The 26,112-nt window shown below is 35.1% G+C and overlaps 1 protein-coding gene across 1 annotated transcript in view; it reads left to right on the top strand.

The window, feature by feature from the left end:
* Positions 1-26,112, top strand: part of STPG2 (sperm tail PG-rich repeat containing 2) — a 550,510-nt gene that overhangs the window by 111,127 nt on the left and 413,271 nt on the right. The window contains 2 exon segments of the mRNA XM_029234789.1: positions 3,461-3,483; positions 20,579-20,671. Coding sequence (XP_029090622.1) covers positions 3,461-3,483; positions 20,579-20,671 — 116 coding nt within the window.

The raw sequence follows: 26,112 nt of genomic DNA, 5'->3' as shown, positions 1-26,112 counted from the left end.
CAAAGCTATACAGACAAAATCTCATACAGAAGCATACACATACACACTCACAAAAAGAGGAGAAGGGTAAAAAATCATAAATCTTGCTCTTAAAGTCCACCTCCTCAATTTGGGATGATTCGTTGTCTATTCATGTATTCCACAGATGCAGGCTACATCAAGTTGATTGTGGAGCTTTAATCCGCTGCTTCTGAGGCTGCTGGGAGAGATTTCCCTTTCTCTTCTTTGTTCTCACAGCTCCCAGTGGTTCAGCTTTGGATTTGGCCCTGCCTCTGCGTGTAGGTCGCTGGAGGGCATCTGTTTTTCGCTCAGACAGGATGGGTTTAAAGGAGCCGCTGATTCGGGGGCTCCGGCTCACTCAGGCCGGGGGGAGGGAGGGGCACGGAGTGCGGGGCGAGCCTGCAGCGGCAGAGGCTGGCGTGACGTTGCACCAGCCTGAGGCTCGCCGTGCATTCTCCTGGGGAAGTTGTCCCTGGATCCCAGGAAACTGGCAGTGGCGGGCTGCACAGGCTCCCCGGAAGGGAGGTGTGGATAGTGACCTGTCCTCACACACAGGCTTCTTGGTGGCGGCAGCAGCAGCCTTACCGTCTCTGTGGTCCACGCTTTTAGCCGCAGCTCGCGCCCGTCACTGGAGCTCCTTTAAGCAGCGCTCTTAATCACCTCTCCTCGCGTACTAGGAAACAGAGGGAAGAAAAAGCCTCTTGCCTCTTCGGCAGGTCCAGACGTTTCCCCGGACTCCCTCCCGGCTAGCCATGGCGCACTATCCCCCTGCAGGCTGTGTTCACGCCGCCAACCCCAGTCCTCTCCCGGCGCTCCGACAGAAGCCCGAGCCTCAGCTCCCAGCCCCGCCCGCCCCGGCGGCGGGTGAGCAGACAAGCCTCTCGGGCTGGTGAGTGCCGGTCGGCACCGATCCTCTGTGCGGGAATCTCCCCGCTTTGCCCTCTGCACCCCTGTTGCTGTGCTCTCCTCCGCGGCCCCGAAGCTCCCCCCCTCTGCCACCCGCAGTCTCTGCCTGCGAAGGGGCTTCCTAGTGTGTGGAAACCTTTCCTATTTCACAGCTCCCTCCCACTGGTGCAGGTGCCGTCCCTATTCTTTTGTCTCTGTTTGTTCTTTTGCCCTACCCAGGTACGTGGGGAGTTTCTTGCCTTTTGGGAGGTCTGAGGTCTTCTGCCAGCGTTCAGTAGGTGTTCTGTAGGAATTGTTCCACGTGTAGATGTATTTATGGTGTATCTGTGGGGAGGAAGGTGATCTCCGCGTCTTACTCTTCCGCCATCTTCCCTTTGTCCACCTTTGATGTTTTTTAATGCTATCAAAATGTTATCTTTTAAATATTTTCATTGTTGAGCTTTCTTTTATTGGTGTAAAGAAATATAATAGTCTTTATTAAAGATTTGCTTTACCAATGATTCATACTTCTTGCTAAATTCAATGATTAGTCCTACTAATTTATTATTAGTTTTAAAAAAAATTTCCTCAAGTGATTTTATGCCATCCGTGAATGGCAGTTTTTTTCTCAATTAGTTTCGTCTTTTATATATATATTTTTTTGCTTACTGAATTTGTGCCTCCCAGAACAAGGCTCAAGAATGTTCATAGGAATTAAATATATCCAGAACCCAATAAGGTAACATTCACAGAGTGTAGCATTCAATAAAAAAAAAAATTACTAGGTATGCAAAGGCGCAGGAAAGTATCAATAGAGAGGCCCAGAAGTTATACAGATGACAAAATTAGTAGAAAGTACATTAAACAGTTATTATAACTATATTCTATATGTTCAAGAAGGTAGAAGAAGCATTGAGCATATTAAGTAGAACAATAGCACAAATAGAAAGGCCCAAATTAAAGTTCTAGAGATGGGCAGTATTGATATAATGCATGAAAAAATGTACACTAGTTAGCAGCAGATTAGTTCAGACTAAAAAATTAGTTAACCTCAAGACAGTAATAGAAAATGTTAATATCTCAAACGAAGTACAGTGAGAAAAAAAGACAAAAAAAGAATCAGTGAACTATGGGACAGTTTGAGGTGGCTTAAATGTGTAACTGGAATCCTTGAAAGAAAGAGTGAGGGGACACAAAAAATAATTTTAAGAAATAAGGCTGAAAATTTCCAAACTTCAATGAGAACTAGAAACACATATTCATGAAGCTCAACAAACCCATAGCACAAAAGACATCAAGGAAACTATGCCAAGGCAAATTATAATCAAATTGAATAAAATGGTAAAAAAGAAAAAAATTCTTAAAAGCAGCCAGAGGAAAAGTATACATGACATTAAGAGGGATGAAGTTTAAAATGACAGTACATTTCATGTTGGAAGTGATGCAAGTCAGAAGACAGCAGTGCAACATCTTTAAAGTATTGAAAGAAAACAGTTGTCAACCTATAATTCTGCAGGCTCAAATATCTTTCAAAAATGAAAACAAACTGAAAAGCTTTTCTAAAAACTTCTATTTATAAAATGAATAAGTCATGGGGATGTAATGTACAGCATGGTGACTATAGTTAATAATACTGTATTGAATATTTGAAAGGTGCTAAGAGAGTAAATCTAAAAAGTTCTCATTTCAAGAAAAAAATCTTTGTGGTGATGGGTGTTAACCTGACATTGTGGTAATCATTTTGTGATATGTATAAGTATCGAATCATTATGTTGCATACCTGAAACTAATATAATATTGTAAGTCATTTCTACCTCCATAAAAAAGAAGACCTTTTCATATGTATAAAAGCTGAAATATTTATCTGCAGAAGACCTACAGTGTAAGAAATGTTAAGGGAAGTCCTCCAGGCAGAGAAAAATGTTACCAGATGGAATCTGGATCTGTATAAAGTAATGCAGAGTATCAAAGGTAACCATGTGGGTAAATATAAAAGGGTTTGTTTGATTTCTCATTTCATGGAAAGCCAAACATTTTACATGTGTTTGATTGCTGACAATTTATCTTTACAGAAAGTAATGGAAGCCAAGAGAGGAACTTCTGTTCTCTTATTTTAAAGTTTAGAATTGTCAAAGAAGAGATTCTGGACATTGTTAGACACATACAAGAAATGTAGAAAATCCCTATTTCAAAATGATCAGCGGAAAACAAGAAACATTCCTGAGATCAGAGATTATATGAGTAAGAAGGTTACTCACATAATTATTATAGCCTAACAGGTTGACAGGAAGCCACTCTCATGAGTAAAATTCTGACAGTGCAGCTGGCTACACATTAAACCTTTTAGAGTTCAGATTTTGAAAGGACATCTTAATGTTTGTGTATATAATTATTCATTCTTTCTCATTTCTGAAGAATTTGAGAAAGCTTAAGAGAATGAATATATAGAAAAGTTAAAGTAGCTAACAATTCGGGTGGAAAATATAGAAAGAATAGATAGGTAGATAATCTATAGAGAGAATATAAACATGTTAAACACTGGGGAAGTTTGAACATAGCTGTCAGATCATAAAAGGGCATGTACAAAACATTGGAAATGTGTCCATAGTATAGTACACACTTGGGAAATAATGACTGAATAAATGAATAGAAGAGAGAGGCATAGAAGTATAATCTAGGAAGTTTAAAGAGAAGAACAATTTATTGTAAAAAATGCTAAAGAAAATTAAAATGACTTTGTATAAGTTTGGTTTGGCAAAAGAATTGCTAAGAAGGTACAAGAATCCTGTAGGGTTGGGGTAGATGATATAGGGATAGCAGAGCCATTGAATTACTAAACTGGATTGGACTCTCCTATCAGAGAAAATGATTTTCATCCCAGAAAATGTGGAACACACATGCTTTATAGGAAATTGAACACTAATATACCTATGGTGGTAATGTAAGAGTACCCTAGTACTTAAAAAAATTTTTTTAATGAAATGCTTCACAAATTTGCATGTCATCATTGCACAGGATGATAATATCTGTATTGTTCCAACTTTAGTATATTTGCTATTAAAGTAAGCACCCTAGTGCTTTAAATTAGTTAAAAACTTTAGCTGTAGCTGAAATACATCTCATTGTAATGAAAGAACAGCTGTGAAATCATTATCAGTAATCTTTTAGTGCTGCAGATTTATAGGCACATCAGAAAAATGGAAACAAATAAAGGTTTTTCTTATTTAAACAAAAATTATTAAAATTTCACAAAGTAAGATTTTCATAAATTCTTACAAAATTTTAAATTGTTGTTAGTAAAGTTGCAGGATGTAATTAACATTCAAAAATCAGTGACATTTTTACACACTAACAACAACTGTCCAAAAAAGAAATTAAGGAAACAATCCCATTTACAATAGAATGAAAAATACTTAGTAATAAATTTAACCAAGGAAGAGAAAGGTCTGTACACTTGACAACTATAAAACATTGATTTAAAAAATTGAAGAAGACACAAGTAAATGGCAAGATAGCCCATGTTCATGGATTGGAAAAATTAATATTGTGAAAATGTCCATACTACCCAAATGATATACAGATTCAGTGCGATCTCTATCAAAATTCCAATGGCATTTTTCACAGAAATAGAAAAAAATTCTAAAATTTATATGGAACCATAAAAGATCTCAAATAGCCAAAGCAATCTTGAGCAAAAAGAACAGGAGGCCTCACACTACCTGATTTTAAAATACACTACAAAGCTATAGTAATAAAAACAGTTTTGTACTAGCATAAAAACAGACATATAGACCATTGGAACAGAATAGAGAGCCTCAGAAATACATCCATATATTTTCTTCCAAGAACACTCAATGAAGAAAAGACAGTCTCTTCAATAAACTGTGCTGGGAAAACTGGATATCCACATGCAGAAGAATGAAACTGGACTTTTATCACACACCATATAAAAAAATCAAGCCAAGATTAATTAGAGACTTAAATATAAGACCTGAAACTGTAAAACGATTAGAAGAGAACACAGGGAAAAAGCTTTTTGACACTTATCTAGACAATAATTTCTTTACATATGACCCCAAAAGCACAACCAACAAAAGCAAAAATAAATTGGATTGCATCAAACTATAATAAAAAGTTTCTGTACAGTAAAGGAAACAATCAACAGAGTGAATGGGAGAAGAATATTTACAAACCATGCATCTGATAAGGCGTTACTATCCAAAATATATAAGAAACTCAAACAGCTCAATAGCAAGAAAACTAATAGTTTGATTTAAAAATGGACAAAGGATGTGAATGGACATTTCTTAAAAGAAGACATACAAATGGCCAACAGGTATATGAGAAAATGCTCAACATCACTAATCAACAGGGAAATGCAAATAAAAATCACAATGCCATATCATCTCACATCTGTTAGAATGGGCATTCTCAGACAAGAGATAAGTGTTGGTGAGGATATGGAGAAAAGGAAACCCTTGTTCACTGTTGGTGGGAATGTAAATTGGTACAGCCATTGTGGAAAACAGCATGGAGATTCCTCAAAATATTAAAAATGAACTGCCATATAATCCAGCAATCTGACTTGTGATTATATATCTAAAGGAAATGAAGTCAGTATATAGAAGAGATATCTGCTGTTCCATGTTCATTGCAGCATTATTCACAATAGCTGAGATGTGAATCAATGTATGTGTCTATTAGAAAGATGAATGGATAAAGAAGATGGTGTGTGTGTGTGTGTGTGTGTGTGTGTGTGTGTGTATGTATGTACACACACCCAAATGACACATACAGGGGAATACTATTCAGCCTTAAAAAAGAAGGAAATCCTGTCATTTGCAACAACAGGGATGAAGAACACCTGAAGAACATTATGCTAAATCAAATAATGAAATAAGCCGAATGCAGAAAGACAAATACTGCATGATTTCATTTATATATGGAATCTGAAAAAATAGAACTCATAGAAACAGAGTAGAATGATGGTTGTCAAGGGTTGAGGGGTGAAGGAAAGGGGGAGATGTTGGTCAAAGGATACAAAGTTTCAATGCAGGATGAATAAGTTCTGGAGATCTAATGTATAGCATGGTGACTATAGTTAATAATACTGCATTGTATACTTGAAATTTGCTAAGAGAGTATATCTTAAGTGTTTTCACTACACACATGAGTTAAAACGATCATCAAGCTGAGAAAAAATAATGCAAATTTAGCTATATGATTGGAAGTAATATCTCTCTGAAACACGTCATGTCATGGTACTGACTTTGTGTGTGTGTGTGTGTGTTACACGGGCCTCTCACTGTTGTGGCCTCTCCCGCTGCAGAGCACAGGCTCTGGACGCACAGGCTCAGTGGCCATGGCTCACGGGCCTAGCCGCTCTGCAGCATGTGGGATCTTCCCGTACCAGGGCACAAACCCATGTCCCCTGCGTCGGCAGGTGGACTCTCAACCACTGCACCACCAGGGAAACCCGGTACTGCCTTTTAATAAGCTCCTTTTGCCTAAAATTCTGTGCCTTCTATCAGGTATAGGAAGAAATTTAAGTCTAAGAACAATGTCCTTTTCATAATCTGTTGTCTACTTAGTTTTCTAAACTCCTATCTTACCATTGCCATAATTTCCCTTCACTCCAAGCTCAAAAATGCCTTTAAGGGGCTTCCCTGGTGGCGCAGTGGTTGGGAGTCTGCCAGCCGATGCAGGGGACGCGGGTTCGTGCCCCAGTCCAGGAGGATCCCGCATGCCGTGGAGCGGCTTTGCCCGTGAGCCTGGTTGCTGAGCCTGTGCGTCCAGAGCCTGTGCTCCGCAACGGGAGAGGCCACAGTAGTGAGAGGCCCGCATACCGCCAAAAAAAAAAAAAAAAAAAAAAAAAATGCCTTTAAGGTAACACAAAATTAATGAACACAAGCTAACTGCTTTGTTAATAAAAACTTGGCTGACAACAATTATTTTTAAAATAAATACAATACCCTTTATGATGTCTGTCTAGCTCTCTGCCTCATTTCTCACTGCTGCCATAATTTCCCTTAATTTTTGCTTCTCACTCCCTTACCTTTACCTTCACTTAAAGTTCCTTAAATACAACATGATACGTCATGTCATTGTGCAGTTATTCTCATGCATTGGGAGGACAGAAGACTCAGCATTCCTTTGTCCCTTTAGGCGATAAGGTTCATTAGTGATGCTTCTGCAGGTTCATCTATAGGAACCTCGTTACAGCTTTTACTTCCTCTAAAGAGCCTAGTTGGACTCCCTTCGCAGCTCTCGCCAAGGTAGAGACCAACCCAGGGTCTGATCTGAGGGCCTCATTAAACCAATCAATGCAGGCTTTTGGCCCTTACTGGGAATTCCTTGTTCTTCAGGAATAATTTCAATCCCTCAGATTTCCGTCATGAATGAGGTTCAAAGGGTTACCTGTACATGCAGTTTCAGGGTAGGCCCATGCTGAGGCAGTTAGTGTAGTATGCATGCAAACCAGGATATTTAAGGGCATCAGAGACCTGTTATTTGCTTAAATCTTGGGTGGCTGAACACCACTTGTCCCTCTAAGACGTTGGAAGATGCCCATTTCTTGGGGGCTGCATAACTAAGTAGCATGCCAGAGTTTTGTGTGTTATTAGAATTAACCAGACAAATTGCTTTACCAACTAAGAATGGCTATGACCACCACCCATAAAATTGAGGAACATCTATCAGTCTGTCAATCTTGTCCATGCCAGGGCCAAATCAGGTCTCCCGTGCTGAGTCAAATTAAGCACTGTGTGTAACATTTTTAAAAACATTACATTATTAATTAATATGGAGCCCCCTTTTTCAGTCTCCAAAAATTTCTTCACTGCCCTTTCAGCCTCCATTAACAAATTGTCATCCTCAAAGATTTGCTAAAATCTCTCTCATGATATGGGGCAGAATATATGTCTAGTTCTCCTAGAAATTTCCTATTCATTCTTTTTAAAAAATTTTTTATTTTATATTGGAATATAGTTGCTTAACAATATTGTGTTAGTTTCAGGTGTACAGCAGAGTGATTCAGTTATACATATAGATATATCTATTCTTTTTCAAATTCTTTTTCCACTTAGGTTGTTACACAGTATTGAGTAGAGTTCCCTGTGCTGTACAGTAGGACCTTGCTGTTTATCCATTTAAAATAAAGCAGTGTGTACATTGCTTCCCCAGGAGTGGGATTGCAGGATCATATGGTAGTTCTATGTTTAGTTGTTTAAGGAACCTCCATACTGTTCTCCATAGTGGCTGTACCAATTTACATTCCCATCAACAGTGTAGGAGGGTTCCCTTCTCTCCACACCCTCTCCAGCATTTATTGTTTGTGGATTTTTTGATGATAGCCATTCTGACTGGTGTTAGGTGATATCTCATTGTAGTTTTGATTTGCATTTCTCTAATAATTAACGATGTTGAACATCATTTCATGTGCCTCTTGGCCATCTGTATGTCTTCTTTGGAGAAATGTCTGTTTAGGTCTTCTGCCCATTTTTTGATTGGGTCATTTGTTCCCATGGTGTTAAGCCTCATGAGCTGTTGGTAAATTTTGGAGACTAATCCCTTGTCAGTCACATCACTGGCAAATATTTTCTCCCATCCTATGGGTTGTCTTTTCATTTTGTTTATGGTTTCCTTTGCTGTGCAAAAGCTTTTGAGTTTTATTAGGTCCCATTTTTAAATTTTTGTTTTTATTTCCATTACTCTGGGAGATGGATTGAAAAAGATATTGCTGCAATTTATGTCAGAGAGTGTTTTGCCTGTGTTTTCCTCTAAGAGTTTTATAGTGTCCGGTCTCACATTTAGGTCTTTACTCCATTTTGAGCTTATTTTTGTGTATGGTGTTAAAGAATGTTCTAATTTCATTTTTTTACATGTAGCTGTCCAGTTTTCCCAGCACCATCTATTGAAGAGACTGTCTTTCCACCATTGTACTGTTTTTCCACCATTGCCTCCTTTGTCATAGATTAATTGACCATAGGTGTGTGGGTTTATTTCTGGGCTTTCTATCCTGTTCCATTGATCTATATTTCTATTTTTGTGTCAGTACCATACTGTTTTGATGACTATATCTTTGTAGTATAGTCTAAAATCAGGCAGCCTGATTCTTCCAGCTCCATTTTTCTTTCTCAAGATTGCTTTGGCTATTTGGGGTCTTTTGTGTCTCCATACAAATTTTAAGATTTTTTTGTTCTAGTTCTGTGAAGAATAACAATGACATTGGTAATTTGATAGGGATTGCATTGAATCTGTAGATTGCCTTGGGTTGTATAGTCATTTTGACAGTATTGATTCTTCCAGTCCAAGAACATGGTATATCATTGTATCAGTTTGTGTCGTTTTCAGTTTCTGTCATCAGCATCCTATAGGTTTTGGAGGACAGGTCTTTCGCCTCCTTACGTAGGTTTTTTCCTAAGTATTTTATTCCTTTTGATGTGATGGCAAATGGGATTGTTTTTTGAATTTCCCTTTCTGATCTTTTGTTGTTAGTGTATAGAACTACAATAGATTTCTGTGTACTACTTTTGTAACCCGCAACTTTACCAAATCCACTGATGAGCTCTAGTAGTTTTCTGGTATCCTCTTTAGGATTTTCTATGTATAGTATCATGTCTTCTGCAAACAGTGACAGTTTAACTTCTTCTTTTCCAATTTGGATTCCTTTTATTTCTTTTTCTTCTGTGATTGCCATGGCTTTTATTCTTCAATTTTTTGATGTGTTGTATCACACTGATTGATTTGAGGATATTGAAAAATCCTTGCACCCGTGGAATAAATGCCACTTGATCATGGTGTATGACCCTTTTAATGTATTGTTGGATTTGGATTGCTAGTGTTTTGTTGAGAATTTTTGCATCTATGTTCATCAGTGATATTGGCCTATAATTTTCTTTCTCTGTGGTATCTTTGGTTTTCATATCACAGTGATAGTGGCCTCATAGAATGAGTTTGGGAGTGTTCCTCCCTCTGCTATATTTTGGAAGAGTTTGAGAAGGATAGGTGTTAGCTCTTCTCTAAACGTTTGATAGCATTCACCTGTGAAGCCATCAGTTCCTGGACTTTTGTTGGTTTGGAGTTTTTAAATCACAGTTTCAATTCCAGTGCTTGTGGTTGGTCTGTTCATATTTTCTATTTCCTCCTGGTTCAGCCTTGGGAGATTGTATCTTCCTAAGAATTTGTCCATTTTCTTCCAGGTTGGCCATTTTATTGGCATATGGTTACTTGTCGTAGTCTCTTATGAGCCTTTGTATTTCTCTGGTGTCAGTTGTTACTTCTCCCTTTTCTTTTCTAATTTTGTTGATTTGAGTCTTCTCCCTTTTTTCTTGTTGAGTCTGGCTAATGGTTTATCAATTTTGTTTATCTTTTCAAAGAACCAGGTTTTAGTTTCATTGATAATTGTTATTGCTTTCTTTGTTTCATTCATTTCTTCTCTCATCTTTATGATTTCTTTTGTTCTACTAACTTTAGGTTTTGTTTCTTCTTATTTCTCTAGCTGCTTCAGGTATAAGGTTAGGTTATTTGAGATTTTTCTTGTTTCCTGAGGTGAGATTGTATTGCTATAAACTTCCCTCTCAAAACTGCTTTTGCTGCATCCCATAGGTTTTGGATCATTGTGTTTTCATTTTCATTTGTCTCTGTAGTTTTAATTTTCTCTTTGATTTCTTCAGTGATCCTTTTGTTATTTAGTATCATATTGTTTAACCTCCACATGTTCATTTTCTTACAGTTTCTTTTCTTGTAGTTAACTCTAATCTCATAGTGTTGTGGTCAGAAAAGATGCTTGATATGATTTCAATTTTCTTAAATTTACTGAGGCTGACTTTGTGGCCCAGCATGTGGTCAGTCCTGGAGAATGTTCCATGTTCACATGAGAAGCATGTGTATTCTGCTGTTTTCGGAAGCAGTGCTCTATAAATATCAATTAAGTCCATCTGGTCTAATGTGTTATTTAAGGCGTGTGTTTCCTTATTGATTTTCTGTCTGTATGATCTGTCCATTGATGAAAGTGGGGTGTTAAAATCCCCCACCGTTATTGTGTTACTGTTGATTTCTCCTTTTATGGCTGTTAGTATTTGCCTTGTATATTGAGATGCTCCTATTTTGGGTGCATATATATTTACAATTTTTATATCTTCTTCTTGGATTGATCCCTTGATCATTATGTAATGTCCTTCTTTGTCTCTTATAACAGTCTTTATTTTAAAGTCTATTTTGTCTGATATGAGTATTGCTACTTCAGCTTTCTTTTGATTTCCATTTGTTTGGAATACCAGAATATCTTCTTCCATCCCCTCACTTTCAGTCTGTATGTGTCCCTAGGTCTGAAGTGGGTCTCTTGTAGACAGCATATATATGGGTCTTTTTTTTTTTTGTATCCATTCAGCCCATCTTTGTCTTTTAGATGAAGCATTTAATCCATTTGCATTTAAGGTAATTATTGATATGTATGTTCCTGTTGCAATTTTCTTAATTATTTTGGTTTTGTGTTTTTTTTTGTTTGTTTTTTTTTGTGATACGCGGGCCTCTCACTGTTGTGGTCTCTCCCGTTGCAGAGCACAGGAGAGCTCCAGCTGCTCCGCGGCATGTGGGATCTTCCTGGACCAGGGTACGAACCCGCGTCCCCTGCATTAGCAGGCGGACTCTCAACCACTGCACCACCAGGGAAGCCCTTGGGTTATTTTTTGTGGGTCTTTTTTCTTCCCTTCTTCTTTTGTTCTCTTTTCTTGTGGTTTGATGGCCATCTTTAGTGCTGTGTTAGGGTTCCTTTTTCTTTTCATGTGTGTGTGTCTATTATAGTTTCTGGGTTTGCTGTTCCCATGTGGTTTGGGTATAGCAGTCTGTATATGTACAAGTTTGTTTTAAGTTGCTGGTCTCTTTCCCACCTAGAGGAGTTACTTTAGTATTTGTTGCAAAGCTGGTCTGTTGGTTCTGAATTCTCTTAACTTTTGCTTGTCTGTAAAGCTCTTGATTTCACCATCAAAGCTGAATGAGAGCTTTGCTTGGTAGAGTATTCTTTGTTGTAGGTTCTTCCCTTTCATCACTTTAAATATATCATGCCACTCCCTTCTGACCTGCAGAGTTTCTGATGAGAAATTAGCTGAAATCTTACAGGAGTTCCCTTGTATGTTATTTGTCATTTTTCCTTTGTTGCTTTTAATATTTTCTTTTTGTCTTTAACTTTTGTTAATTTGATTACTATGTGTCTCAGCATGTTTCTCCTTGGGCTTATCCTGCCTGGGACTCTCTGCACTTCCTGTACTTGGGTGACTGTTTCCTTTCCCATGTTAGGGAAGTTTTTCAGCTATTATGTCCTCAAATATTTTCTCAGGTCCTTTCTCTCTTCTCCTTCTGGGACCCTTATAATGCTAATGTTGGTGCATTTAATGTTGTCCCAGAGGTCTCTTAGACTGTTTTCATTTCTTTTCATACTTTTTTCTTTATTCTGTTCTGTGACAGTGATTTCCACCACTTTATCTTCCAGGTCACTTGTCCCCTCTTCTGCCTCAGTTATTCTGCTATTTATTCCTTGTAGTGTATTTTTCATTTCACTTATTGTATTGTTCATCTCTATTTGTTTGTTCTTTAGTTCTTCTAGGTCTTTGTTAAACATTTCTTGCATCTTCTTGATCCTTGTCTCCATTCTTTTTCCAGGATCATCTTCACTATCATTATTCTGAATTCTTTTTTCTGGAAGATTGCCTATCTCTAATTCACTTACTTGTTTTTCTTGTTTTTTATCTTGTTATTTCATCTGGGACATATTCCTCGGCCATTTCATTTTGTCTGACTTTCTGTCATTGTGGTTTCCATTCCATAGGCTGCATGATTGTAGTCTTCTTGCTTCTGCTGTCTGCCCTCTGGTGGATGAGGCTGTCTAAGAGGCTTGTGCAAGCTTCCTGATGGGAGGGACTGGTTTTGGGTAGATCTGGATCTTGTCCCTCTGGTGGGCAGGGCCATGCTCAGTAAAAATTTAATCTGCTTGTCTGATGGGTGGGGCTGTGTTCCCTCTCTTTTGGTTGTTTGGTCTGAGGCAACTCAGCACTTGAGCCTACAGACTGTTTGTTGGGGCTGATTGTGCCCTCTGCGAGTGCTCACACCAGAGTACTTCCCAGAACTGCTGCTGCCAGTGTCTTTGTCCCCGCAGTGAGCCACAGCCCCCCCATCTCTGCAGGAGACCCTCCAATACTAGCAGGTAGGTCTGGCCCAGTCTCATGGGGTCACTGCTTTTTACCCCTAGGTCCTGGTGAACACAGGACTTATTGTGCACTCTCCAAGTGTGGAGTTTCTGTTTCCCTCAGTCCTGTGGAAGTCCCACAGTCAAATCCCATTTGCCTTCCAAGCCAGATTCTCTGGGGACTCCTCTTCCCATTGCTGGACCCCCAGGCTGGGAAGCCTGACATGGGGCTCAGGACTTTCACTCCCATGGGAGAACTTCTGTGGTATAATTGTTTTCCGTTTTGTGAGTTGTCAACCGAGCAAGTATGGGATTTGATTTTATCATGATTGCATCCCTCCTACCATCTCGTTGTGACTTCTTCTTTGTCTTTGGATGTAGAGTATGTTTTTTGGTAGATTCCAGGCCCTATTCATTCTCCATATATTGTTCATATGTCACCCTCCTTGGAAATCTTTCATTGATCACATTTTCTCCCTGCTTCCACCCCACTGTCCCTGCCTTTTTGATGTCACTGTATTTTGCATATCCTCAGATTTCAGTTTAGTGGAATTAATTACTATATTTTGGTTTAGTATTGTTTTAAGGTACACAGTACAATTTTAAGATGAGAACAAATGGCAACAACAATGAAAACAAAAGAAACTAGGAAAAAGTATGATTAACAGTTTTAAGGTAGGAATTGTTATGTAACTAATTTGACATTTGATTTCCTGAATTACTGACACATTAACTCTTTTATGTTTCATTATATGTCAACTTTGTATTTATGGGATTTTTATATTTTTGGACATTAATTTTTTTCAGGTTTCTAATTTTTATTGAAACTTATTTTTTTCAGATATTTGTTTCCTAGGTAAACATTCCTAAAAAAGTTTGTTTTCTATGTTAAAATCTGTTTTTATTCTTCTTCCTTATTAAGAGAGATTCTCTGGGGTTGTTTTGTATTTCTGCCCATCTTTGTTTATGACTGTCTTTTCAAGGATGATTGTATAGTACATAGCTTTGGAAGATAGAGATAGTGTCTTCCTCTCAAGCAGAGGGCAGGCATGCTTACTGCTGATTATGAAAGTTTCAGGTTCCCTAAGCTCACAGGTTTTCTTCTGAAACAAAGCCCATTGCTTTGTACAAGTATCCATTTTGCTCCATCTGCCTTGCCTTCATTAGGATTGAGGGCAAGGAGGGCAGAAGCAAGCATGATGACGCTCATGCTCTGAATTATTGTATGAGGAATAAGGTCCTTTGTTTCTGTCTCAGGAATCTCATGTCTTTTGCCAGCATCAGAGAAACTGTGGCAGGTTAACTTGTTAGCTTGAGGTAGATAAAAATCTCAGACTCTTCATAGTTCTTACATCTATATATCCTTAACTTTTAGACCTTTTTTAAAAAATATTTTTTGCTCCCAGAGGCCCCAGTTATACATATGATAGCCTCCCCAAAATAGCACTCTGGTTTCTGTCAATTTAATTTGTTTTCTGTTAAATTCACCAGTTTATTATTGAGATGCAAACATAAGAACAAGTTTAACATGTCCATACATACTCTAAAACATCTTCGTTTTTCTAGATTGCTAGATTTTCTAAATTGCTAGATGTAATTTTGAGTATTATTTTTCTGTCATTAACCTTTGACATATGTTTTTTCTTTAACTTTTATAGTGTGATATCTGTCTGTCTATCATGTGGTAGAAAACACATAATGTTAAATTTACCATCTTAACCATGTTTAAGTGTTGATATAAGTATATTTTAAATGCATAATGAATGTTAGTAGTTTTTAGAATACTTGTATATTTTTAAAATGTACTAGGAGTTCATTATTCTGAGTAACATTATATTTAGATAAAACAAATTATTAAAATTATGTTTCAAGAAAAAATTTTAAAAAGCCCTCATTATAAATAGTCTTTATTCTCTACTGCAGATATTGAGACAGTATAGCACAGTGATTATGAGCATGATCTCTGGTGGCAGAGTTTGTGAGAATATTTTCTTGCTTTGCACTGACCTTGTGAAATTTATTTGAACTCTTTATGCCTTAGTAATATGGAGATCATAATAGAACATACCTCAAAACGTTATTATGAATACTAAATGAATCAGTACATGTAAAATAATTTAAATAGCTTCTGGCACATGGTAAGGACTCAGTAAGTCTTGTTATTATTACTGACAATTAAAAACTACCCATAGGTATAACTCAGACACTAGTAGTTTATATAAAATTTGAGAAACTATAATCAAGAGTGAAAGATATACCCTAAAAACATATGAGTTTTAAAAATCCAGTCTGATAAACTTTGTGTTTAACAGTAGTATTAATCCATTTATGGTTAATGTGATTACTGATATATTTGTGCCTATATGAACCATATTATTTCATATATTCTATCAGCCCACTTGTTTTAGCATTTTTTCTTACCTCACCTTTTTTGAATTAATCAAATATTTTATATTTTTCGACTTCATCTACCTCTATTACATTTTTCTTATGCATTGTTTTACTGTTCTTTTAGTAGTTACCATAAAAATTACAATCTACATCCTTTACTTTTTGCAGTCCAATTAAAAGGATTACTTTTACCACTTTCTCAATAATGCTAACTTAGAACATTTTAGCTCTGTTTTGCTATCTCCTATTTTTGTTTAATTATTGTCATATATTTTAAGTTTCCTTATATTTAAACTCTTTGAATATTATTGTTTTGTATAGTCAATATTTCTTCACACATTTAACCTTTCTGTTGTGCTTCATTTCTTTCTGCATTTCCATATGGAATCATTTTTCCTCTTTCTGAAAAGCTCCCTTTGGTCATTTTTTATTTTGGGGACAAAGATTTCTATGTTGGTAGTTATTTTCTTTCAGCACTTTAAACATGTTATTCCATTGCTTTAGGCCTTATGTGATTTCTATTGAGAAGTAAGTTGTCATACTTATTGTTTCTCTTTTGAAAACAATTATTATTATTTGGTCTTTGTATTTTATGTGTCAAGAGTGTGGTTTTCTTTTTTTTAATTTTTATTCATTCAACATTGCTTTACAATGTTGTGTTAGTTTCTGCTTTACAGCATAGTGAATCAGCTATACGTATACATATATCCCCTCTTTTTTCTATTTCCTTCCCGTTTAGGTCATCATAGAGCATTGAGTAGAGTTTCCTGTGCTATACAGTATGTTCTCAGTTATCTATTTTATACATAGTAGTGTATATATGTCAATCCCAATCTCCTAATTCACCCCACCCCCCCTTTCCCTGCTTGGTGTCCATTCCACATAAGCGATATTATACAATATTTATTTTTCTCTTTCTGACTTACTTCACTCCGTATGACAGTCTCTAGGTGCATCCATGTCCCTGCAAATGGCACAATTTTGTTCCTTTTTATGGCTGAGTACTATTCCATTGTATATATGTACCACAACTTCTTTATGCATTTCTCTGTTGATGGACATTTAGGTTGCTTCCATGTCCTGGCTATTGTAAATAGTGCTGCAATGAACATTGAGGTGCATGTGTATTTTCAAATTATGGTTTTCTCTGGGTATATGCCCAGGAGTAGGATTGCTGGGTGATATGGTATGTTTACTTGCTTGAGGTTTGCAGAGCCTTTGATTCTCTGGATTGATGTCTTTCATCAATTTTAAATAATTCTTGACTATTATATGTTCATATATTTCTTCTGTTACATTTCTTTCCTGCTTGTCTTTCTGGGACACTAATAAATAAGTATGTTATACCTATGCCCCATACCCCCAGCATGTCTTATAAGCCCTCTGTATTATGCCTCCTTTTTATCTTTGTGCTTCAGTTAGGTATTTTCTACAGAGCTATCTTTCAGTTCACAAAATTTTTTTTCAACTGTTTCAATTGCTATTAAATCATTCTATTGAGTTCTTAATTTCAGATATTCTGTTTTTCAGTTCTAGAGTGGCTATTTCATTATTTCTTATGATTTCACTTCTCAGGAGGAAGTCTCCATGATTTAAAGCATTTTTTTCAAAAATTTTCCCCCTGTGTTTTCTTTTTTTTAAGTTAAAAATTGATTATCTATATATTTCTCTGCAGAGAGAGTAGGACATAAGTTATACATGAGCAAAAATTAGTAAGAGAAAACAATATAAAATATAGAAAATCAACAAAGCTAAAAGGTGGTTCTTGGAAATTTCTAGTACATTTTATAACTCCTTGGCATAACTGATCAAGAAACAATGAAAGAAGGCACAGACTTCTAATATCAAGAATAAAAAAAGGGTCCACATTACATGTCATACAGATATTATCAACACAAAATAATATAAATGTATGACATTTATTTTGAACATTTGATGTAACAACAGAAAAATAGAAAGAACTAATTGTACAATATCTACAGTTAGCCTTCTCACATAGAAAATCTAGGATTAGATGATTTGCTTTAAGAATTCTACCAACCAATTAAGGAAGAATTTTTGAATCTTAAAGGAATTGTTTGAATATTTCCTTTGAATATTTGAGCAGGAATATTTCCCAACTCAGTTTATGATGCTAGCAAAATTCTAATTCCCAAATCTGACAAATAGATTTGAATAAATGGAAAAAAAATCCTGTTCCATCTCTTTTACAAACATAGATACAAAATCCTAAACAAAATATTGCCAACATTAATCAGTGGTATGTGGAAAGGGAAAAATCACTATCAGTTTGTATTTATTGCAAGAACACACGGTCAGTTTAACATTTAAATATATGACAAAAAAATTTACTGTATTAATATTTGCTTCTTCCTCCCGATGTGGGGACCTGCTTATTCATCCTGTCTTTTAAAATAGTTGTAAATTTACATTCCCATATTTCATTATGAATTTCACAATCAAAATACTTTTGCTTATCTTGTTAAAAATCTCAGTCATATAACTGTCCTGATCAATTCTTTCTTGAAAACTATTTCAGTTGCAACAAATATAGGAAAAAAACTGTTAATTTTTCTTCTCCTTTATATTTTTTGAGTAATATAAAACCAACAATCCACTCACAGTTTTAGTATAAACTCCCAGCCTGGGGTTACATTTCCCAAAAGTCTTTGAAGCTGCATGTGGCAATTTGACTAACTTTTGGCTATTCAAAGATGAGTAGAAGTGATGTGTGCAACATTCTGCTCACACTATTTTAAAAATAAAGTTTATTTCCCTTCACTTTTTCTTTTGCCCTTCTTACAGGCTAGAGCAGTGGTTGATATGGCCGTAGTGTCAAAGCTGACCATGTTGATGAGGACAATACCAAGGGTAGGGAGAGGGAGTAGGAAAGAAACAAGATAGAATAAACCTAGCTTCTTTCACGGCATTGTAGATCTGAGCAGCCTGCTCACCCTATGTTTTCTTGAACAAATTAATCATAGTTATTTTAAAGTTCTGTCTGCCAACTCCAATATCTGGATCACCTATGGGTCTGTTGTTATTTTCTGTGATTTTTTCTCTTGATATTTGATCATGCATGTCTGTCTTTTGGCATGTCCCATAATTTTTAATAGAGTGCTAGATATTGTATATAATACAGAGACTTTAATAGTGTTATATTCTGCTCGAGAGATTTCATACTTTTTTCTGCAAAGCAGGTAGAAGTCAGAGGAGATCAACTTAATTTAATCATGGCTGTGGCTATTACAGTTTTTCTAGGGCTTAGTTTACCTCTTTTTTATTCATTTTTATAAAGTATTGTTTTCTGGGGATTTCAACTGTGAGCCTGACATGTTTAACCATCCCCACCCCCATGTTCTGAACTGTAATCTTTAATGACTCTGTGTCTCAGAGTTTTAACTTAGAGTTTTAGTGTCACCTTGCTCCCCACCCCTTTGCAAACATCTTGATAGGGAAACAGACCATGTGTTTTGAGGCTCCTCAAATCTGCAATTTTGTTATGTGGCCCAACAAGACCACAACAAGCTTATTTTCCAGCTCCTTAATGGCAGCCTTCTGCCAGGTCTAAACCCAGATTCTTTCTCTGTTGCCTGTTTATCAGCAAATGTCCCAGGAAAAAAGCATCTGCAGATTGATCGCTAAACTTTCAGAGGTTCTATCCTCTTCAGAATCTTAGCCCCCGCTTGTCTGTACTGGCAGTTCATAGAGTTGGAAGCATTCATAGCCCTATGAAGACTTTAAAAATAGAATTTTGTTGTATTTTATCTGGATTTATAACAAATCATATTTATAACAAAGAAAAAATATGGATTTTATTTTGTTATATTTTATATTGGATTTATTTGGTTAAAATGTGGTCCTATGCAAACTACTCATTCCCTCTAAAGCCAAAGTCATTTCTTGAGCTTGTTAATTTCTACTACTAAACAGTAAAAATTGTAAAATGCTTTTGAACTTATTTCATAATTTCTAATACCATATACATGATAGTAATAAAATTATTATGCAAGTAAATTATTTTTCAGCTTCAATAAATTTAAAAATCACATGAAGTAATAATGATGGCTCAGATGCTCTATATTTGAAGGATTTCACATTTCTACATGATGTGAAACCGTGATTTTTCTGTTTGTGAAAGTGATAGAATCTACCTATTTTCTTTTGAGTGGCTATGTAGCAATAAAACATGAGGAAAAGAGAAGTACCAACTTCAGCATTTAGGGTAGTGAAGCATATAGTTTCAAAGATACAGTATGTGAGAGATGAATTTTTTAGTAGATCAATGTTCCTGAAAAAAAAGAACAAAGAAAGAAATACCTAGCTATTCTTCTAGGTGTTAAATCCTGAAGTATTAAATATGAATATCAAACTCTGAAATAAAAACAGTGAAGTGTATAAAAATGGGAAAATAAATCCTCATCCTTTTTGTATATACAAAGAATGTTACTGCTGGTTATATGGTTTAAATTACTAAATGAATACAAATGGCTAAATTGTATAATAAATCAGAAGGAGTATAATATCACAAGGATTAACTAATTGCTAATTAAATTTTTAGATTATCAACTTCCTCTAGCTTATTAATTTGCATCTTCACTGCATTTAAGGAATTATGTTTAAGAGAGTGTGGATCATTTTGCTTAGAAAATTTATTAATCCAGGATTGCCACATAATCAATTTAAATAGTTATTGTTAATATATTTCTATTTCATGTATTAATAATTAGTTATTAACAAATAATACTGTATAATTGACCAAATATCTTATATATTTTTGATATTACAACCTGCTAGTTATGAATCAGGACAAGAATTGTTTCTGAATTTCACATTACAGTATAGCTAATAACTTGCCCCTACCATGTTTAAATAATGTATGCAGATCCATCTTACTTTCGTAGAAGTTCATGTAATCAACCTTTTCCCATTTTAATATCTCATTGATTTAACGTCTTTTACTATATTCCATTTAAAAGTTTTTTAAAATAAATATATGTGTATCTCTAGTGACAGAGCCATATTACTGAGCTTATTGTAAATTTATTAATCATGACCTTTGTATTGATAAAAATAAAATAAGTGATATACTTCTTTCAAAATTTTTTTTTGAATTCACAGGCCTGTGAAATTTCTGATGAACTACCTAACTTGACTAATCGATATGCTGCTTTCTCTTCAAGAACAGAAAGAACTACTAAAGTATCAGATATGGTAAGAAGGCTTTTCTATGACCACATGTATTTGTAATTTAGGAATCATGGAGGAGACTGAATAACATAAGCATTATATTAGGACCTGAGAGAGGTACCTGGTAGCCTGCTGTAATATCTTCAGCTAGTATGCTACTTCCATATTTTTAAAGTCCAATGAAATTCTTGAAGCTAAGCAGAAGTCTAGCATTTCTCTGTGAGAAAAATATTATGTGGAACATCTCCTTAAGGGTCAGAGAGCATTCATTAGGCCATATAGACAAACTCAACTTGTGTTGTATATGAAGTGGAAAGTTTGTTTACTTTAGGTTCAACTCAGTTTCCTCATAAGTGCAAATATTTTCCCTTTTCAATTTGAATCTATCTTGAGACTTAAGACTTTTCAGTGACATTTTTTATCCCTGTTAATCTGTATTTTAAATTGTGTTGATAAGAATTTTGCTACCTCAATTTCCATTTTTTATAAATAACTAATATTGAATAAATTAAAATAAGTAAAGCATGTGAAATTTAAAGCTGTATACTTAACTATTTCATTCAGATTAAACTTATTAAAAGATCAAAGTGAAATTTAAAGATAAAAGGTTAGACTTATGTGTACAGGTATTGTTAAAATAAATTTTTATAGAAATTGGACTGTTATTATAAGATATTGTTAGTAACAAATGACCAAAACAGGATCATTAACCAGGTTGTAAAATGTAGCCAGTCAACCGAGAAGCAGAATTGCTGAACTAAAATTCTACTAGGTACACAATGCCAAGAGTTCATTTACAGTGTTTTCAATGGTGAAGTAAATGGTACAAGATTAGGAAGAACTCATGTAAATGAAGTACAAATGCAGTGCTAGTTAAGTTAATATAGCTGTGAATGTCTAGGAACTCATAGGAATTAGATTAATTTGATGAGAGTCATTAAGGAAGGGACTTATTTTTTTTCTGAGGCATTAATTGAATCTGAGAGATGGAGTCAAAATTAGCATCAGTTTCTATGAGACTTTTTGTAGCTATAAGTTCAAAAGATAGTTTAGAATCATCTACCAGTGTCTTGACATTTAAGAGATTTTCATAATTGTTAAATAAATGGTTTGTTTTAGTAGATTATTTATTAATCTTGAGGAATTTTAGGGTTGTGTTGTGTTTCTCAAGTGAATCATTGTTATACACACCTTTGGATCCATGGTGAAGTATGTCATAAGTAATTTATTACTAATATAACGCTTTATTTCTCTTGTAATATAGTAGCTACTAGGAAAAAACTGCAAATTTCTGAAGGTACCTATAGGAACGCACATGTGTAAGTTACACTTTATGTTTGTAGTGAAAAAAGATGATAGAGATCTGTTCTAAAGGAAGATGAGTTGCCTACCAATTGTTTTTACCTAACTTACATTTTCCTCTTTTATCTTTGTCTCTCACTGCATCTGGAAATTCCTTTTTATTATTTATTTATTTATTATAATTTTTATTGGGGTATAGTTGATTTACAATGTTGTGTTAGTTTCAGGTGTACAGCAAAGTGAGTCTGTTATACATATAGGTATATCCACTCTCTTTTAGATTCTTTTCCCATATAGGCCATTACAGAGTATTGAGTAGAGTTCCCTGTGCTATACAGCAGGTTCTTATTAGTTATCTATTTTATATTTAGTAGTGTATATGTGTCAATCCCAATCTTCCAATTTGTCCCTCCTGCCCCACATACCCTCTGGTAACCATAAGTTTATTTTTTACATCTGTAACTCTATTTCTGCTTTGTAGATAAGTTCATTTGTAGCCTTTTTTTAGATTCCACATATAAGCAATATCATATGATATTTGTCTTTCTCTGTCTGACTTCACTTAGTATGATAATCTCTAGGTCCATCCATGTTGCTGCAGATGGCATTATTTCACTCTTTTATTGGCTGAGTAATATTTCATTGTATATATGTACCACATCTTCTTTATCCATTCCTCTGTTGATGGACATTTAGGTTGCTTCCACATCTTGGCTATTGTGAACAGAGCTGCAGTAAACATTGGGGTGCGTGTATCTTTTTTGATTATGGCTTTCTCTGGAGGTATGCCCAGTAGTGGAATTCCTGGATCATATGGTAGCTCTATGTTTAGTTGTTTAAGGAACCTCCATACTGTTCTCCATAGTGGCTGTAGCAGTTTGCATTCCCACCAAAAGTGTAGGAGGGTTCCCTTTTCTCCACACCCTCTCCAGCATTTATTGTTTGTAGATTTTTTGATAGCATTGTCCTTTTTTCCCCTCAAGAAACACTTGCATTTAAAAGGATTGGTTGGTACTCAGCTTACCCAAGAAGCGAAATAGTTTAGTCACATAGAACTCTTTGGTTTTTGAATCCCTTCCATAAATGAGAATACCCTTCAAACATGTGGGTGTATGATATGTATCTAGTGAAAAATTCAAATTATTGATCTCAAACTTTTAAAATAATGGAATTAATTTTATAATTTTCACATCAAATAAAAATATTAGAAAATTTACCTCCTATATATTTACATTTTATATATATGGACATGCTGCAATCTTGAAGGAGGGCATATAGTTTAATTTTCAACATGTTACATAAAAGTTTTACATAAAAATATTTAAAAATCCAGACTTCTGTTTCATGTGAAAGACAGAGCATATATATACATCTCCCTTCTTTTTACAAGGTCCCAATGAAATAACTTTTTTAAAAACTATGATATAAGGATTAGTTGAATATAAAAAGACAAAGAGATTGAAAATATTAATGGAGGCTAGGCACAAGCCAAACATCTGATTATTAGGCATTCCAGGAGCAGAATGCTAGGATGGTAGTTTGCAGTATTTGATGTAAAAAACAGTAAGTTATCTTGAACAGAAAAAAACACATGTCTTCAATTAGAAGAGCTCAACAAAATACCATAGAGGACAAATTTTCAAAGATATGTATTCTTCTCACATTCTTTTGCGTTTTCAGAAGACTAGAAATAAAGAAAATACCCTTGAAGCTTCCACAGAGAAAAGTAACTGGGTCACCTACAATGGGATGAGAAACATACTGATATCAACACTTTCTCAGCAGCATTAGGGACATTTCAAAGCTAGGAAATGGTAGGATAATATTTTCTAAAATTTCTAAGAGGAAATAATTTTGGGTAAAGAATTCTGCCTCTACCCAAAATTTCAATTAAATGAATCAAGAAAATAATTTTCTGACATGGAAGAGCTTGGAAAGTTTAGTACCTTCACAACCCCATATGTGAACATGCTCTAGCAAAAAAAAAAAAAAAAAAGGAAATAAGAAAAATGTGACATAAACATATAAACATAGAGAATAGAAACTCAGCATTTCTGGATGAAGTAGAGAAAAGTGGAAACAAATTAATAAGGAAGGCATTTTTAGTTCATGCTTGGGACATTCTTCAAGAGTCAGGGGTTTTGTGACCACAGAATTTTATTTACTCCTCTATGTGTTTCGCTGCACTAGTTGGTTCAGTGGGGAATAATCATGATATTCTAAATGCTGTTTTAATATTGTTGATTTGAAATCAATCTATACACATTGCAGAAGATTTAATTATAGTACAGCAATATAAATATTAGAAATCTTAATATCATTGATAAAATCAGGAGGTGAAAGGTAGGAGGCAGTGAAATATGGCAATTCTCTTATTTCATAGTGCGGAGTTAACAGATATTGTCAAAAATTGACAAATTACAGTATAAGTCCTTATATTAAATTTGTAATGGTAAATACAAAAAAACCCCACACACCTCAAACTTAAAAAACTCAATTACTATTAAAATAAATTATTTCTGGGACTGGAACCAGGGAGAGGTCAAGGAGGACAATTTTACCATTTATTTTAGACACTTGCATATGATTTGATTTTTATTCATGATGTGAAGATATTATTTTAAAATAAAAGTAAAAATAATACTCCTGAGTTTATGAGGAGCATGCATTTGGAATGGCATTATGACATACTGGTGCCTGTACTGACTCATTCTCTGCAAACAACCAAAATTCTAGATAAAATAGAAACAAAACATATTCACAAATGCTTCCAAGATTTAGAAAGAGAGGAGTACACAGGCTAAGTTAAGGAGGGACCCAGAGTGGCAAGTAGAGCACTGAAGCCAACTGTCACCCTGAGGACATTTGCCAAACTAGGTGACCTTGAGTTTTAATTTGTATAGCCTCAGAGACCTCCAGAGAATGAAAGAGAGCCTAAGACTCTCACACAGTGATTAGTCTCAAAAAGATTCTTAATACAGTTAAGACTCCAGAGGGCAACCTAGGCAGGTTAGGAGTGAAATGCAAATAAATCTCCCCTTCTTACACACCAAAGGACTTTAAGGAAGATTGTTAGTGTTGAACTTTTTGGTGTTGAATGTGTGTTAGGGGAATCACCCCTGAGATCCTGTTACATTTCACCTTCATTTAATGGTTACAGATATTAATGAAATTAATTTTATTAATAAAAATAAGAGCTAATGCTTATAATGTGCTTGTTCTATGCCAGGGACCATTTCAAATGTTTATTAACTCACCTGAGTACTATAATAATGGCCATCTTTAAAAATGTGGAAACTGAGTTTAAAGTCTTTAAATGGCAGTCAGAATTCACACCGAGGCAGTCCATCAATAGAATCCATTCTTTTAAGGGTCTTTCTGTGTTACTCCCCTTTGGGCTGAAGAATTAGGCTTAACTAAAATAAATATGACAATAAAATAAATATGACAATATAGTAAATGATTTTTGTGATTTAAAACAAAAGAGATATGACTGTAGAGATCTCAGACATTATTATAAGGGATAGAACTTTTTTTTTGAAATGGAATTTCTGTTTAGCAGAAACTGATGAGGATTCAGCATCATGAAACAGTAGTGAAGTTAATAACTTTCCTCTAGTCATTCAGACCAAAAATTAACCAATGACTATTTAGTGGAAAAATCACTGGAAGAATTTGATGTACTTTCTTATATTGAGGCATGGCTCAGAAAGGGGCCTCATTTGATTAGTGACAATTGGTCTCAAAAAATATAACAAAAATTATACTAATATTTTATAAAAATTAACAAATGACTTGAAATATATTAGAATTATTTGCTGAACAGTTGCACTACAAATTTTATCACTTGATATAGAGTTTTATAATACTCAGAGTTGAGAATGAAGGGAATTTTAAAAATAAATTTTGATTTATATATTTATTTATCTATTAGTTTATATTCATTTGATTTGTTAAATATTTTGAATATCATCCCTGAATGAAGTTTAAAAGCAAAAGCTTTGGCATCAGAGAAATGCTTTTCTAGTCTCTAAATCTGTTTCCTCAATTATTAAGTAGTGATAATAAATTAAGTAGGCATAACCTGATAGGGTCATAGTAAGAACTAAGTATATTATTGCTTGCGACACTTATTTCATTGTGTTACCCACAGTAAGCTGTAA

Source organism: Monodon monoceros, unplaced genomic scaffold, assembly GCF_005190385.1.
Source record: "Monodon monoceros isolate NGI ecotype Baffin Bay Population unplaced genomic scaffold, NGI_Narwhal_1 Super_Scaffold_20, whole genome shotgun sequence".
Lineage (NCBI taxonomy): Eukaryota > Metazoa > Chordata > Mammalia > Artiodactyla > Monodontidae > Monodon > Monodon monoceros.
The sequence above is the reverse complement of the archived record's forward strand: the minus strand, read 5'-3'. Positions and strand labels throughout refer to the sequence as shown.